Consider the following 18062-nt stretch of genomic DNA (forward strand, 5'->3'; position numbering starts at 1 on the left):
GGACAGATATATGAACGGGCGGGGACAGAGGAAAGTAGATCTTTGGAAAATAGGCAACAGGTTTAGATAAACGATCTGGATCGGCGCAGGCTGGGAGGGCCGAAGGGCCTGTTCCTGTGCTGTAATTTTCTTTGTTCTTTGTCTTTGTTCTTTGACTTCATATTGAATTTACACTGCCTGCACTGTCACACAAAGGCAAAGTGTGAGATGACCACTTCCAGAATCCCATTTTACATCCACGTGAAGCCCAGATCACTTTGCCCCAGGGCCGTCATGCTGAATCCTCTGGGTAACTACCATGCACCCCTCGCTCGTCACCCAGCTGGCTATGCTCCAAACAAAACCCCTCTTAAGGAGAAGGATTCAACCCATCTCACCTGTGTTTGCGCGATACTTCTCAACAATTCTGAAGTCACATGCTCTGGAATGATCTTGTCAAATTCCTTTTTGGGTGGGGGGGGACAGAGGTATATCACGCGTACTCTGTCTCGGCACAGATAATAATAATAATCTTTCTTGTCACAAGTATGCTTACATGAACACTGCAATGAAGTTACCATGAAAATCCCCTACACACCACATTCCGGCGCCTGTTCGGGAACACGGAGGGAGAATTCAGAATATCCGAATTACCTAACAGCACGTCTTTCGGGACTTGTGGGAGGAAACCGGAGCACCCGGAGGAAACCCACGCAGACACTGGGTGAATGCGCAAACTTCGCACAGACAGTGAACCAAGCCGGGAATCGAACCTTTGAACCTGGCGATGTGAAGCAACAGTGCTACCCACTGTGCTCTCAGTGGCCCCAATGCATACCTATAGAATCGTTCAGGTTGGATATTTATGGTGTGATTCGATATCCTTGCACTGTTGGTGTACGGTAGCATACTTAACTGACTGCAATAGCTTCCAAAAGAATATCTGTGAGCAATAGGTGTTGTGAAAGAGATGAGTTTGACCCTCTGGCTAGCAAATAGATTGTCATCTGCAGATCCTCACACCATCAAAAAGCTTCATTTGAATACAAAGAACAAAGAACAAAGAAAAGTACAGCACAGGAAGAGGCCCTTCGGCCCTCCAAGCCTGCGCCGACCATGCTGCCTGTCTAAACTAAAATCTTCCACACTTTCGGGGTCCGTATCCCTCTATTCCAATCCTATTCATGTATTTGTCAAGATGCCCCTGAAATGTCACTATCGTCCCTGCTTCCACCACCTCCTCCGGCAGTGAGTTCCAGGCATCCACTACCCTCTGTGTAAAAAACGTGCCTCGTACATCTCCTCTAAACCTTGCCCCTTAAACCTATGCCCCCTCGTAATTGACCCCTCTGCCCTGGGAAAAAGTCTCTGACTATCTACCCTGTCTATGCCCCTCATAATTTTGTAGACCTATCAGGTCGCCCCCTCAACCTCCTTCTTTCCAGAGAACAAACCAAGTTTATTCAAACTCTCCTCATAGCTAATGCCCTCCATACCAAGCACCAGGCAACATCCTGGTAAATCTCTTCTGCACCCTCTCTAAAGCCTCCACATCCTTCTGGTAGTGTGGCGACCAGAATTGAACACTATAATCCAAGTGTGGTCTAACTAAGGTTCTATACAGCTGCAACATGACTTGCCAATTTTTATACTCAGTGCCCCGGCCAATGAAGGCAAGCATGCCGTATGCCTTCTTGACTACCTTCTCCACCTGTGTTGCCCCTTTCAGTGAACTGTAGACCTGTACACCAAGATCTCTCTGACTGTCAATACTCTTGAGGGTTCTACCATTCACAGTATATTCCCTACCAGTATTAGACCTTCCAAAATTCATTACCTCACGTTTGTCTGGATTAAACTCCATCTGCCATCTCTCCGCCCAAGTGTCCAAACGATCTAAATCCTGCTGTATCCTCTGACTGTCCTCATTGCTATCCGCAATTCTACCAACCTTTGTGTCGTCTGCAAACTTACTAAACAGACCAGTTACATTTTCCTCCAAATCATTTATATATACTATGAACAGCAAAGGTCCTAGCACTGATCCCTGCGGAACACCACTAGCCACAGCCCTCCAATCAGAAAAGCGCCCTTCCATGCCTACTCTCTGCCTTCTATGACCTAGCCAGTTCTGTATCCATCTGTATCCATCTTGCCAGCGCACCCCTGATCCCATGTGACTTCACCTTCTGTACCAGTCTGCCATGAGGGACCTTGTCAATGGCCTTACTGAAGTCCATACAGACAACATCCACTGCCCTACCTGCATCAATCATCTTTGTGACCTCCTCGAAAAACTCTATCAAGTTAGTGAGACACGACCTTCCCTTCACAAAACCATGCTGCCTCTCGCTAATACCCTGTACGACCACTTGCTTCCAAATGGGAGTAGATCCTGTCTCGAAGAATTCTCTCCAGTAATTTCCCTACCACTGACGTAAGGCTCACCGGCCTGTAGTTCCCTGGATTATCCTTGCTACCCTGCAGGATGGGCTGGGTCACTACACTCCACTTTTGGTGGAGTATAACAGTTGCTGACATGGGTTAGTTTGAAACATTCATTTGTGGTTTTCTCTCATGGCTGTTTTGCACAGGGTGCCAACCTTCCAGGATTGGCCTGGAATCTTCAGTAACTGAATATCAATCCCCAGGACACTGGTGGGTGGAACCCTGGTGAAAAGTCATGAGGGACATTAAAAAAGATTGTTTTTAAAATGTTCTTTGAGCATTTTTATCTGCCAGATATAAAAATATTTAAAATGAGGGGCGGAGATCGAGCGGTTTGGGGATTTGTTGATAGATAGTGGCTTTCCGTGCTTGGAAGAGTTGGAGGAGGAGTTTGAGTTGCCTGTTGGGAATGGGTTCCGCTACTTGCGGAGGCAGGTTTCGACCTTCCCACACTTACTGCCTCAGGGGCTACAGGATAAGATAGTGTCCAAAGCAGGGGTGGGGGAAGGGTAAGTATCAGAAATCTATAAAGAGTTTATGGATTGGGAGGGAGCCCCGATAGGGGAGGTGAAAGTGGGAAGAGAGTTGGGTTGCGAGTTGGAGGCTGGGTTATGGGAGGATTCCCTGAGGTGAGTCAATATGTCCTCGTCGTGTGCCACGCTTAGCCGGATACAATTGAAGGTGGCCCACAGGGCACGTATGACTGTGGCCCGGATGAGCAGGTTTTTTGAAGGGGTGGAGGATAGGTGTGGATGGTGTGCAGGTGGACCTGCGAATCATGACCATATGGTTTGGGCATGTCCGAGGCTTGGAGGATTCTGGCAGGGGTCTGCTGACGCCATGTCGGCGGTATTGAAGGTACGGGTGGTTCCGAGTCCAGAGGTGCTGATTTTTTGGTGTGTCAGAAGACCCGGGAGTCCAAGGGGCGAGAGAGGACGATGTCTTGGCCTTTGCCTTTCTGTTGCCCGAAGAGGGGACTTGTTAGCATGGAGGGGCTCGGAACCCCTGGTCAGGGGTCAGTGACATGGCCGGGTTTCTCAGGCTTGAGAAGGTCAAGTTCACCCTGAGAGGATCGACGTTAGGGTTCGGCCGGAGGTGGCAGCCGTTTATTGACTTCTTTGGGAAAAATTAAGCTGTCAGCAGGGGGCAGGTTAGAAATGGGAGGCATGGGGAATTGGGAAAAGGTTGGTGGGGAATTGTGTTTGGGGTGCTGTTTATGTAAGCCATGTTGGCTGGGTTTTTTTTTGGTGTGTGGTTACTTATTCTGTTAAAATTTATAATATAAATGCCTCAGTAAAATAGTTTTTTTGAAAACATATTGAAACTGTTAAGCTGACTGTTAAGCAATCGGGTAATGAGACTTTTTGTCCATGACCTCTCCACCCCTTGCTCAAAGCCCATTACATGTCAACTTTTCCAGGTCTGACTAAAGGTCACAGACTTGAAACCGTAACTCTCTAATGATCTGTCTTCATAAGAGGAAACGCTTCAAACTTTAACTTTTAAAAAAAATTATAAAAGTCTATTCTCCAAAGCCCATCTTTGTGGACAGCCTATCTGTTTGCCATTGTGTGTGTGTGTGTGTGCGTGTGTGCGTGTGCGTGTGTGTGCGTGTGCGTGTGCGTGTGCGTGTGTATGGGTGCTGGGGTATTTTAAAAGGGATAGATAGTTCTACTTTCAAATTACAATTGTACAAAGACTAATCCTTGCGGCCTGTTTTTAAAAAGTTTTATATTATAATAAAACTGGAGTACTGTGTGCAGTTCTGGTCACCTCACTATCGGAAGAAGGTAATTGCACTGAAGGGGGACAGAGGAGATTCACCAGGATCTTGTCTGGGGTGGAGCATCTGAGCTATAAGGAGAGACTGGATAGGCTTGAATTGTTTTCTTTAGAGCACAGAAGGCTGAGGGGTGATATGATTGAAGTGTATAGGATTATGAGGGGTTTTAGGACAGCACGGTGGTACATTGGCTAGAAATGCTGCCTCACGGTGCCGAGGACCCAGGTTCAACCCTGGCCTCTGGTCACTGTCCGTGTGGAGTTTGCAAATTCTCCCCGTGTCTGCATGGGTATCACCCCCACAACCCAAAAATGTGCAGGGTAGGTGGATCGGTCATGCTAAATTGCCCCTTAATTGGAAAAGGGGCTGGTTTAGCACAGGGCTAAATCGCTGGCTTTGAAAGCAGACCAAGACAGGCCAGCAGCACGGTTCAATTCCCGTACCAGCCTCCCCGAACAGGCGCCTAGGAGACTATGGGGCTTTTCACAGTAACTTCATTTGAAGTCTACTTGTGACAATAAGCGATTTTCATTTCATTTTCATTTTTCATTTCATTTCAATGAAGAATTGGGTATTCTAAATTCATTTTAAGAGAAAGATTATGAGGGGATTGGACAGGGGAAATAGGAAGCAGCTGTTCCCCTTGGTTGACGGGCCAATCACAAGGGGGCATAGTTTTAGGGTGAGGGCCTATTCTGAGGGGATTTGAGAACAAAAATGACTCGGGCGGGGGTGAAAATCTGGAATGCACTGCTCTTGAATCACATTCAAGGATATGGGACAAGTGCTGGTAAGTGGGATTAGTGCGAGATTAGGGCTCGTTATTGTGGATGCAGACTCGATGGGCCGAAGGGCCTTTTCTGTGCCGTATGACCCTATGACTCTAAAAGAAATTAATCATTCTGAGTTTATTGAAAGAAGTCAGGTTAAAGTCTCTTTTATTCCGGGCCTACCAGTGGCAAAAGTAAATAGTTGACTATTCTTGTGAGTGAATTAAGCATCTAAAATAATAGTTTAAGGATAGTGTGGTAAGATGGAGCCAGATAAACTGCGCAATCCTCCCATCCTGGTCGTATCATATTTTAAACCCCAGTAAGTGATGTCTGCTACTGAGAAAAGGACAGTAATGTGTCCCAGAATCCTTCATGACAGATGGCATATTTACTGCTGCTGTACCATATTACGTATTGTGGCACTGCTTTAGCCCACACTGTCAGATTTATGACTAGCCCCTGCTCCAACCATTTGTGATTGTTCGAGAAAAGATACAATAAAGCTCTTTCCTGTTGCTGCGCTTATAGCGATAAGCAAAAATGTTTCCTTATTTTATTCATTGTGGCTTTCCCCTGATAATATAACGAAAGCTTCTTTTGGATTTTTTTTTCTCTGCCAATTGAACTTTCAACTCGGTCTAACCATTTGCACATTGTGCAGCAATCAAAGCCCACACGCAGCAAGAGCTGGGCAGCATCCAAGCTTAGACTGACTGATAAGTAGCAGAGTAACAATCGTGGAACACAATTGTCAGGCAATGTCCATCTCCAACAAGAGAAAATCAAACCATCTCCCCTTGGCCTTCAATGACAGCAAATGCCACACCATCAATCTCCAATACCACACAAAACGTTCACCACCTGGGCAGCACAGCGGCTCAGTGGTTAGCACTGTTGCCTCACGGCACGGAGGACCCGGGTTCGATCCCAGCCCCGGGTCACTGTCCGTGTGGAGTTTGCATATTCTCCCTGTGTCTGTGTGGATCTCACCCCTACAACCTAAAAAGACGTACAGGGTAGATGAATTGGCCACGCTAAATTGCCCCTTAATTGGGAAAAAAGATTTGGATACTCTTTAAAAAAAAAATTTTTTTAAGTTCAACACCATTGAGGACAAAGCAACCCACTTAATCCGCACCCCAACCCCACCTTAAGCATTCCCTCCCTCCACCACCGATGCACAGCGGCAGCAGGTTGTATCCTCTACAAGATGCACTGCAGCAGCTCACCAATCCTCCTTCGACAGCACCTTCCAAAAACGCAACCTCCGCTACCTAGAAGGACGAGTGCAGCAGACGCTTGGGAACACCACCAGCTCCAAGTTCCCGTCTAAGTTACAGTTGAAATGACACTCCTTCGCAATCGCTGACTCAAAACCCTGGAACTCCCGACCTCGAGGCACTGTGGGCGTGCCTTCACCACTTGCAGGACTGCAGCAGTTCAAGAAGGCGGCTCACCACCACCTTCTCAAGGACAATTAGGGACAGACAATGAATGCAGGCCTTTGCCAGGCTAAGCCCATATCTCGTGAAAGAATGAATGAATTGAACAGGAGTGGAATAATGAAGCTAAAACAGGAAAATCTCTGAGCTTAAACACACACAAACAAAATAATGCAACTGCATGCAAACACTCAAGGTCATTCTCACTGTGACTATCACAACAAAAACAGCGGCCTCAACCTAGCAGTAACAATCTCACCCTGTGCAGTCTGCAGCTCTATTTGTTTATTCAATAGAAAGGAAACGCCTGGTGTACAAGATATAATAACTGCTGAGAAGGAACTTACCTCCTAATACTTGAATTTTCTTACGTGTGTCTTCACTGAGGAAATGCTTTATAAGGTTGTAGGCCACAGGGAAAACCTTTGGTGCTGCAATAACCACCAGTAAATCAGTAATTAAAGGATTAGTGCACTATGAAATTAATTTGGCATTCCAATAGATGTAGATGTGAAGCAGAAGTTGAAACCAATACAACATTTTATTGCTCTCCTGAAAACACTTCTCTTCCATTTAGCATAGGTTGTGCGTGTCACTGGCAAAGCCAACATTTATTATCCATCCCTAACTGCCTTTGAGAAGGTGGCAATGGAGCGCCATCTTGGGTACAACTGAGTGGCTTAATAGGCCAATTTTAGGGCAGTTAAGAGTCAACCACATTGCTGTGGGCCTGGAGTCACATACAGGCCAGACTGAGTAAGGATTACAAGCTTTCTCTCCCCTCAAGGACATGAATAACCCAACTGGGTTATTACAACAATCCAATGGCCACACTTTTCTTGTTGATATTCTCCCATTAACGGAAACCATCCTCCTGCCAACGTGGCCTTTCTCCAAGTGTGGAGATGCCGACGTTGGACTGGGGTGGGCACAGTGAGAAGTCTTACAACACCAGGTTAAAGCCCAACAGGTTTGTTTGAAATCATCAGCTTTCGGAGCACTGCTCCTTCACCTGAGGAAGGAGCAGTGCTCCGAAAGCTAGTGATTTCAAACAAACCTGTTGGACTTTAACCTGGTGTTGTAAGACTTCTCACTTTCTCCAAGTGAGCATTGACACTTGCACCAATTTTAAACCAGGCCGAAGAGTCAAAGTTGATTTTGGCAGTATCCCACAGCATCCCAGGACTGTTTGAGGTGTATGGCTTTTCAACAAGTACCTCCCTGGCCTTGGCACTCTTCAATTCACACTGTGAACCATTTACAGGTGCACAGCCCCAGCTTCCTGACATGCAAACTCTCGTGAATTATCAGAGAAATGATTTCTCTGCCAAATCTAATCTCTTATCTTGCGAGAGAGCTGTGGAATCTTGGGGTGGTTCTGCTGCCGAGATTTGGCTTCCTGGAGCAGAACATGTGTTCTTGTGTCAGGATCCCTATGCCAAGCAAATTTTGGGGTCCCAACCTCATGTTGCGCTGGGGTCAGAAGCCTGATGCGACCTTTGAAGAGGTAGCCAATCGATGGTCAGGAAGCCCACTCACTATCCAATTAAGTCTGCTGGATGGGCTCCCGAGGCAAGAGCACCAATAGGAGGTCCGACAACAATGGCACATCAGTAGCCTCACCCTATGAAACGGGTGCTACCAATGCAGGTAAGAGAATACGTGCCTCATGATGGAGGTGCCATTGAAGAGAATTCTAAAAATTGTCAGTTTAAAAAGGCCACTGTTAAGGTTGGCATGGTGGTGCAATGGTTAGTACTGTTGCCTCACGGTGCCAAGGACCCGGGTTCAATCCGAGCCACAGGGCACTGTCCGTGTGGAGTTTGCACATTCTCTCCGTGTCTGCGTGAGTCTCACCTCCACAACCCAATCTTGTGCAGGATAGGTGAATTGGCCACGCTAATTGGAAAAAAAGAATTGGATACTCTAAATTTTTTTTTTTAAAAGGCCACAGTTGCAGGCTGTGATCCTGTAAGTGTTCTCCCTCCTCTGGATTGTCATTGGCTATAACTGTAGTCCCATGGATATGGTGGGTGCAATGAACGGGGGCTTTCTAACTGGATGTAATGCTGACACTCCAGTCTTTCACTCGGCCCCGCTTCTGACGAGAATCCAAAATGATTCCGTCGGTCGGAAGCCCCGAGGATCTGACTTAAGTTTTTGGTCCATTTTGCCATTCAGTCCTCTAACACCGAGCTTCTTAGTTTTTGCTTATTCACAAGTGGTGACCCCCTCATGCGGCCACTACAGTCTTGTCCTCTCTTTTCAGTACTCTGCACCTATTTTGTTTTAATACTCTTTAAAGCACTTTTCATCTGCTGTACGTTTCACTTCCTTTTAAAAAAATTTAGACTACCTAATTATGTTTTTTTCCAATTAAGGGGCAATTTAGTGTGGCCAATCCACCTACCCTGCACATCTTTGGGTTGTGGGGGTGAGACCCAAGCAGACACGGGGAGAATGTGCAAACTCAACACGGACAGTGACCCGGGGCCGGGATCGAACCCGGGTCCTCGGCATTGGGAGGCAGCAGTGCTAACCACTGCACCACTGTGCCGCCCCCATTTCCCATTTTACTCTTTATTTTTAAACTTTCCCCCCTTCTTAAAACCTACTATTTTGCACTCTTCAATGTAAAGCATTTTGAGGTGTGGTCTATTGCAATTGTGTGCAACAGGCTGAATGGATCAAACGTTCTTTACCTGTCAATTCTAATTCATACGTTTGCATGAATTTAATTGCTGCTATCATACTTTGAATAAGTCAAATTTGGAAGTCGTTGTAGTTGCTCCACTGTAGATGAATGTGTTTTAATATATTACTGCATTAAGCTGAGACATGTGGGTTAGGTTTCATCTTACAGAGTCAGCTGTTTGAGCAAAGGTGGCCATTCCACCTAACCTGTCCATCTTTGGGTTTTGGGGGTGAAACCCACAGAGACACGGGGAGAATATGCAAACTCCACATGGACAGTGACCCAGGACCAGGATTCGAACTAAGGTCCTCAGCGCCACAGTCCCAGTGCTAACCACTGCACCAAGAAACTTCAGTTATGAGGATAGATTGGAGGGGGTGGGACTGTTCCCCTTGGAGAGAAGGCGGCTGAGGGGAGATTTGATACAGATGTTCAAAGTCATGAGGAGGCTGGACAGAGTAGTTAGGGAGAAATATTTGCCATTGCTGGAAGGATTGGGAAACAGAGGGAACACATTTAAAGTGATTTTCAAAAGTAACAAATGCAATGCGAGAAAAAACTTTCGCACAGCGAGTGGTTCAGCTCTGGAATGCACTGCCGGGAAGTGTGATGGAGGCAGGTTCAATTGAGGATTGAAGAGGGCATGAGATGATTATTTGAATATGTGCAGGGTTATGTCACTAACTCATGATGCTCATTTGGAGAGCTGGTGCAGACATGATGGGCCAAATGGCCTCCTGCACTGTAACAATTCTGTGATTCTGGATTTTGTAAGGAGCTTTCACCCATTAGAGCTTAAATAAGCCATTACAGTAATAAGGTTTATAAAGCAACTGTTGATCTATATTGATTATTTCATGACTGTTACACCAAATCTCTCCCTTAAAACTTAATCTTGCGATTTATGGGACAGTGGGATGGGTATTCCTGGAATTTGATGACGTGGTTCTGGCGTGCACACGGTTTTAACGGTGGGGATTGTTGCCAGAGAAGGTCCAGGTAAGCATTTGTTTCCAGAAGGGGCAGAAGTGCTCGAATGAACCTTTCAATTTGGCCTCCATTATGGAACCTGGCACCATTGGATGCCATGTCACCTCTGCAACGTGTAGGCCAACATGAGAATACTCGATTAAGTTACAATCATTCATCTTGCTTGTTATGGCATCACACATTTATATGACTCCTTCAGGATATCACAAAATAATGTGAGTCAGGACGATACCGTTGATGTGTGATCACTGTTATTCTGTAGCCATTTGAACATACCTCATTTACATGAATAACCAGAAAAATCTGTTTTGATTGGGTTAAAATTCAGGCAAGAGATGAGGCTCAATTTCATGGCCCTGGGGGTCATTCAAATGTTCATCGATTTCAGCGGGAATGGAAAATCCCACTGGCGGAATATTTCACCCATTATGAGAACTGCCCTTGTGGCACTTTTAGATTCATCTAAGCAGACAGAAGTGGCTGGTTAAACCTCAGTCTGCGCTAAAATATAGACCTAGGTAATGCCTGAATTCTCCGGCCGCTCATGCCGGTGGGATCTTCCAGTCCCATTGACAGCGCACCCTCGCCATGGGTTTCACGGTAGCGATGGCTGCATTCAATGGGAATCCCTGTTGACAACAGTGGCACCGGCCAACAGTGGACCTATTCCGCCGCCACGCAACACAGGGTGGATTGTGTGGAAAATCCCGTGTGTTTACATTCCTGGAGTCTTGGCAAGTTTTACTACTTTAAAGGTGCTGCATAAATGCCAGCTGTTGTTGTTGTTGTTGTTAGAAGCCAGGTGCTCCCAGTGAACCTAGCTCACACTTGAAAGATAACCATGTGTATTTGATAGAATGTCCCAATTCCACTTTTGGCCTTGTCTAGATAACCAAGTCAGAATATTTTCCCAAGTCCCGCAGACAATCATTATCCGTACATTGACAAATGGGTTTCAACCAAAATTGCCTACCTTTGATAACAAACAATGTCTTTAAACCCTCAGGGTAGTTATCCTCAAACATGGTAAGTACCTGGTTAAGTAATGACATTTAAGATGGTGGATAAGTTTCAGTCAGTGTTTCAAAGGTTAAAAGTCCAACCCCTTCATTATTGCCTCAGATTCTACACTGGAGCTGCCCAGTAATTATCTACAGATTTGTTATTATGTCAGCAGTAATTACATAGTAATTACCTACTTGGTGTATTTCGACATGCAGCAAGCAGTTAGTATAGATCTCCACACTGACAGCCATTGTTAGCACTAAAACATAGCTAAACGAGAATCAAGTTCAAACAGTGCATATTGAAAATAACATCAGGCATCGCCTCTCGGCCTTTTGGCTAAGATCAAGTGTAGCCTTTTGGCTCGGATCTGGTATGTCTCTCTTGTGGGGACCATGAATTGGATTCAGTTTGAATTGGTTTTTGGAGCAGGCAAGGAGCTGGATTAGGGGTTCGCTCCTGTCCACTCTGAGCCCTGCCTTGTAACTCAGAAAAAGTAACTAAAAAAAAATAACATCAGGCAGTAATAATATAGTTGTAATTTCACCTCCAGATTCAGATTATGGCCAGAGATCAACAGCATTTATTATTTCACCAATTGATTAGATTACCACTCATAACCCCCCCCCCCCCCCCCCCCCCCCCCCCCCCCCGCCGCCCGTATCTCTATATATGAAATCACTGGTACCATATTGGGTTGCTCCTTGTAATTACATTCTTCCAGGTCCATTGGGCAGGATATTTCCGTGTGCTTTGGGACCCTGATGTCAGGACAAAACGGTGGGTCCCGAGCTGGCAATTGCCGAAAACCAGACTGGCTCAGGATTATTCCCGGAGGTGGCCTCCTAATTGGCTGCCTCTATGCTTGCTGTCCGGGCTCCTGCTGTGAATGGCCCAATCAGAGGGTTGGCCGCTCAGGGGCTTCAGCAGCCCCATGGGGAAAGGCGGGTGCTGCTGAGGCAGATTGGAGACTGCGAAGGTGCCTCCCTCAAAATGAGGCCCCCTCAGATCAGCAGGGAAATTCCTCTGCTTGGATTAATGGGGTCGCAGGAGTGTCTTTTGCTGCCCGTGGCTCCCCTGTTCAGGGGCGCAGCCTTTGGTTCTGATGCCATTCGATTGCTGTCCTTTAATCACTCGCCAACGTGTATTATCCTCCATAAAAATGTTCTGTAAATCCTGAATTGTGGCTGCCTTACCTCTCCATACAGTTCAACGGCAGGTTTCCATAAATGCTTCATTCCTAGATTCTCACAATCGTAGATCATTGTGATTGCCTCAATTTGTTTATTGTGCTGCAAAAAGAAAAAGAACTCTGAATCAACCTTTAGGTAGGATACAGTCAGCCAAGCCATTTAGATTTTATTATTCCAAAAGAGAGACGAAGAAACACGAATTGGCTTCTTTAGATGCTTAAGGCCGATGCATAATTTGAGCTCATAATTTGCTTTTGACATTTTGTGGTTCAGCATCAGCACTTAGCTCCAGATACTATTTCTGTTGTTGTTCTGCCTTTGGCATAGCTCACAAACCAAGATCACAATCTAGTTTGCAAAAGGTCGACTCGATAGAATCTGTCCTCGATGATCAAAAAGGCCTGCGTTGCCCACGCATGGACAAAAAGGCTACAAGGTGAAGTGCCTTGACTAATTAGTTGCTTCCTGCTCCTATCTTTCAATATCATCCCTCTACCACATTATAAAGTGCATTGTCAGCAATATTGGTACACGGATCGTCAGTGTTCTGTACACTGTGTAACCCTAACTTTGCTCAAATTAGCCAAAAGCTGAAATAACCATTAAACAGGAAGCTGGGAAACACTGGGCTGGTTCTGAGATTTAACTGATGATGTTTAATGTTTGCCACTGATCGGCCTGAGCGTGAAGTGCCCAATGAGGAAGAGAGATTAAGAAATAATCAGCCACCACCCCCCCCCCCCCCACCTCGAGACTGCTCCGCCATTCAATAAGATCATGGCTGATCTTTAACTCCAACTCCACTATTCCCACCCTATCTCCAAATCCCTCGATCTCTTAATGCCCAAAGATTATCGATTTGAGTCTTGGCCGAACTCAACAACTGACCGTCCTCAGACCTCGATAGAGGTGGGGGGGGGGGGGTCACAGAATTCCAAATGTTCTCCTCATCTCAGTCCCAAATGTCTGACCTGTAGCTCTACACTCTCCAATGAAAGGAAAGTCTCTCAGCATTTATCCTGCCAAGGGGTTCCATTCAAATAAATGGGAACAAAGTCCCATAACTAGCACATTGAGCCACGTGATTCCCGGCGCTCACAGTGCGGAGAAACACTTGGCTGTACAAAGCAAGGCCACACATAGCCCCATTTTGTACACTGGAGTGTTCCGCTCACCGGAACTCCCCAGTGAGGTAAGCAATTGGGACGCCATTTTTAAATGGCTTCCCAATCCCTGAGGCCCCTGAAGCAATCTCTGACCCCCCCACAGCCCGAACGTACATTGGGAGGGTTCCCGGCTGCCCGCGCACCCCACCAAACACCCATGCAGGGCACCCCTGGCCCGATCGCACGCACCAAAAAACCTGGCACCCTGGGGGGGTAAAAACAGGGGAAGCAGGGTGGGTGGAGGAGAACGGCGGGGGGCACAAATCTCCATGCTGGGACTAGGTCCTGTGGCAAGAATAGAGTGTTTCCTGCAATGGAGGCCGGCAGGACACACGACAGATCCTCTGGCCCCGGCCTCATTAATTGTGCACTCAGGGATTTTACGCCGTATTCCATGGCGGGGCTGGCCTGATGGCGCTTACTTTGCAGTAATATCCGGGCGCCATATTGCAAAGGCGCCCAACATCACCGACCCACTATTGAAGAAAGAAGATGATCCTCCTGAAAATGAAGATGGATCTCTGGGAACACTCAAAGGCCGGAAGGTGGACCTCCTGAGAAAGAAGGTGGACCTCCAGGAACATCCTGAGGCTGGTACATGGATCACATCCAGGATACTCAATCTGGAATGTCTACCTGCAGATGCACCCCTGACCCTCTGCTCGGGTGTTCCGGGTTCCAGGGTTGCCAGCAGTCTCCATCCTGAAATCCGGACATTGTTCAGGTGAGTGCCTGTGGTGGTATGATTAGCATAGCTGCCTGCCATTGGTGCAGAACACCGGCTTACCATTGGCCCTGGTCGGTCATGTGCCTCTCGACCGGTTGGTTGAGACCAGTCATGTGACCCCCCCCCCCCCCCCCCCCCCCCCCGATTGGTCGAGAGGCTGAGTTAACCCCACCTCCAGGGCGGGGTATAAATACCCAGTACGCCCGACGGTCGTCCTTCTACTGTAATCGACTGCAGGGCTTAACATCTAGTACATTAAAGCAATACTTTTGTTCAGCAACTCGTCTCGCGTTCAATTGATGGTACATCAGTGCCAATATCCGCAAGCCACATTTTCCATAAGTGTTTGCAGCCATATGTTTTCCTGCTGGCGCTGTGGAGAATCAGGCTTGGGCAGCCGGGCCTTCATCTGCATCCCATTAGCGGGATGCAAATGAGTTTCACACCAGCCCCCAGCTGGTTTCCCGATCGCCATGGTGGACACCAGTGGACGATCCCATGGGAAAATCACGCCAGCATAAAATCAATTTTTGGCTCTCCCACTGAATTCCCCCTCCCTGAACTTTGCACTACGGCTGCTGAGCAGATAGTATTTGTTAAAGGGTGTACTTGCCCCTAACTGGACTAGTAACATGAAGCAGAAACCTGTTTATCAGCGCTAAAGTTGTACAGCTGGTAAAGCGAGCAGCTCAAACTGTCTCCGCAATGACAACGGGTGTGGTGTTTCTGCACGTGCAACTGGAAGGTTCCCCTGCAGATGCACCCTCAGAGACAGCTCACTGCATCGAATCAATATGAGGCCGTAGCCCAATTTGGATGAACTTGGTACCTCCAGCTTCTGGCCTTTGCACAGTGTGCTCTTGCCCAAAAATGAAATTTCTTCTTTTTTTAAATTTAGAATGCCCAATACATTTTATCCAATTTTTAAAATATTTTTTATTACTTTATCAGAGTTACAAAGCCAGGGCTCAGAGTGTGGACAGGGGCGAACCCCTAATCCCGCTCCTTGCCTGCTCCAAAAACCAATTCAAATTCAAATTCAATTCATGGTCTCCACAAGAGAGCTACCAGATCTGAGCCAAAAGGCAGAGCAGATACTACACTTGATCATAGCCAAAAGGCCAGGAAACAATTACATTTTATCTAATTAATGGACAATTTAGCGTGGCCAATCCACCTACCCTACACACCTTTTGGGTTGTGGGGGCGAGACCCACACAAACCCCCAAACGTTAGGGGGCCTCACGGTAGCATGGTGGTTAGCATCAATGCTTCACAGCTCCAGGGTCCCAGGTTCGATTCCTGGCTGGGTCACTGTCTGTGTGGAGTCTGCACGTCCTCCCCGTGTGTGCGTGGGTTTCCTCCGGGTGCTCCGGTTTCCTCCCACAGTCCAAAGATGTGCGGGTTAGGTGGATTGGCCATGCTAAATTGCCCGTAGTGTAAGGTTAATGGGGGGATTGTTGGGTTACGGGTATACGGGTTACGTGGGTTTAAGTAGGGTGATCATGGCTCGGCACAACATCGAGGGCCGAAGGGCCTGTTCTGTGCTGTACTGTTCTATGTTCTATGTTCTATGTTCTAAACACGGGGAGAATGTGCAAACTCCACACGGACAGTGACCCAGAGCCGGGATCGAATCTGGGATCTCGGCGCCGTGAGGCAGCAGTGCTAACCACTGCACCACCGTGCTGGCCATAAAATGTAATTTCTGCCCTGAACCCACCCTTTTAGCATTTGAGAGTTGTCAGCACCTGTGAAAACCCAACAGCTTGAGTCTCCTTTACAGGGAGAGGGACAGATTACTTCCTCAAAATAATGTTGCATTATGTCATAACCTGCCTGAGCTCTATTACCATAAAAAAGCCTAAATTCCATAGGGCTTCTTCACTTGATCAGAAGCTGGGAATTCTGTCAGTGGCAATATTGTTTACCATCTACTAGTTACAGTACAACAACTTGTCAAGGCTCCTTTGGCTGGGCCTTCAAAACCCAGGACCTCTACCACCTAGAAGAACAAGGGCAGCAAACGCAGGGGAACATCACCATCCGCTCAAAGCCACACACCATTCTGACTTGGAACTATATCGTCATTCCTTCACTATCGCTGGGTCAAAATCCTGAATTCCCATCCTAACAGCACGGTGGATGGCCCTGCACCACGTGGAGTGCAGCTCTTCAATAAGGCAGCTTGCCACAACCTTCTCATGGGCAATTAGGATTGGGCAATAAATGCAGGCCGACTCAGTGCCACTCCCATCCCATAATGAATTCAATGAAAAAGTTCTGGATTTCCACTACTGTCCAAAGATGTGCAGGTTAAGTGGGGTTACGGGATAGGGTGGAGGGCTAGGTAGGGGGCTCTTTTCAGAGGGTTATTCAGATTCAATGGGCCAAATGGCCTCCTGTGATGGGCAGCCTGGGCTAGCGAGTGGGCCGCAAGATTGAAGTTGGGCATGTTCGCTAGCTATGACTCTTGAATAAGATTTAATACATTTAGCACGCGCCAAATATTTCCTAACAAGTTATAGAAAATGCTTCATCATTCATATGTCATCAACTCCAAGTGGTAAAAACAGAATAAATATTTACGCTTAATTGGATGCAGAGGGAGTGCTCGACTCTAACAGTCAATGTTGTGCACAATCAGTATGCACCTCGCTTCACTTGCCCTCACTTTGAACGTTTACCACTTCAGATATGCCAGTAGGAATCAAAGCGATGCAGATGGAAACCAGCAGAATGTGGCAATCCTGGGCGTGGGCAACAGTCAGCAAAATGTCTCGGAACCCTGACAGGCCGTATGTGGGCCCCAGGCCGCACATTGCTCACAACTGTTCTAGACATCCTCTCAGCGAGAAAGATTTCTATCCATTTTATCAGATTGTCAGATTGTTCAATGATAATCACCTCAAATAATCACCCTATCATCTTTGAAACTCAAGAGAACGCAAGCCAAGACTATGCAACCTGTCTTCATAAATTAAACTTTCTCGTCATAGAACATACAGTGCAGAAGGAGGCCATTCGGCCCATCGAGCCTGCACCGACCCACTTAAGCCCTCACTTCCACCCTATCCCCGTAATTCAATAACCCCTCCTAACCTTTTTGGACACTAAGGGTAATTTAGCACGGCCAATCCACCAAACCTGCACGTCTTCAGACTGTGGGAAGTAACCCGGAGGAAACCCACGCAGACACGGGGAGAACGTGCAGACTCCTTTGGAATTTTAACTTTAAAACAAGCTATCAGTAATAATAATAATAATAACCTTTTATTGTCACACGTATGATGTTACTGTGAAAAGCCCCTAGTCGCCACATTCCGGCGCCTGGAGCTCTAAATAAAAATGCAAAACAAAAAATGTAAGTTAATCAAATAAAAATTGCTCTTGATCCTGAGAACTCAAAGTGCTACTTTTCAGCTCAGTGGCAACATTATAATTCATCTTCAGAATCCTACAGTTCACCATGGAAAAGCTTTGTATTCTGAGTGCTAAAGAAACAAAAGATTCAGGACTCGGGGACTGCTCAAGACTAGCATGTGTCCCATTTTACAATTCCTCATACCTCCTTACCTTTTTAGACTGTTCAATGCACTCTTCTCGCAGCAGCTCACAGTCTCGAATTTTGGTCTTGAGAAAATCCTGCTTAGATGCCGAGTGCATCAAACCTTTCGGATCCAAAGGGCCAATCACGTCATACCAAATGGGGCTGCCTTGTTTGTCATAGCCGCACATTCCTCCGGCAAAATAACGGGTAATGACCTGGCAGAAGACACAGAGGTCAACACCCAGAGTCAACATTCTCGAGAAACACTTCACCTAAATTTCCCTCCAGGTTTCCAATTTTCTTTTTCCCTC

The 18062-nt window shown here is 46.8% G+C and overlaps 1 protein-coding gene and 2 non-coding genes across 3 annotated transcripts in view; 1 reads left to right on the forward strand and 2 right to left on the reverse strand.

Moving 5' to 3' along the window:
• The window catches only part of LOC119957181 (SEC14-like protein 2), a 122701-nt gene that overhangs the window by 52037 nt on the left and 52602 nt on the right, over positions 1-18062 (reverse strand). The window contains exons 5-8 of the mRNA XM_038785021.1: positions 17778-17966; positions 12312-12407; positions 11084-11144; positions 6773-6856 (exon numbers count right to left, since the gene is read on the reverse strand). Of these exons, the coding sequence (XP_038640949.1) occupies positions 6773-6856; positions 11084-11144; positions 12312-12407; positions 17778-17966 (430 nt within the window). The remainder of the gene's footprint in view (positions 1-6772; positions 6857-11083; positions 11145-12311; positions 12408-17777; positions 17967-18062) is intronic.
• LOC119978970 lies at positions 11435-11620 on the forward strand. The gene has a single exon (XR_005463609.1). It is a non-coding gene; the product is annotated as a U2 spliceosomal RNA (small nuclear RNA).
• Positions 15136-15334, reverse strand: LOC119978898. Its single transcript, XR_005463595.1, has one exon. It is a non-coding gene; the product is annotated as a U2 spliceosomal RNA (small nuclear RNA).

This window comes from Scyliorhinus canicula, chromosome 1, assembly GCF_902713615.1.
Source record: "Scyliorhinus canicula chromosome 1, sScyCan1.1, whole genome shotgun sequence".
Lineage (NCBI taxonomy): Eukaryota > Metazoa > Chordata > Chondrichthyes > Carcharhiniformes > Scyliorhinidae > Scyliorhinus > Scyliorhinus canicula.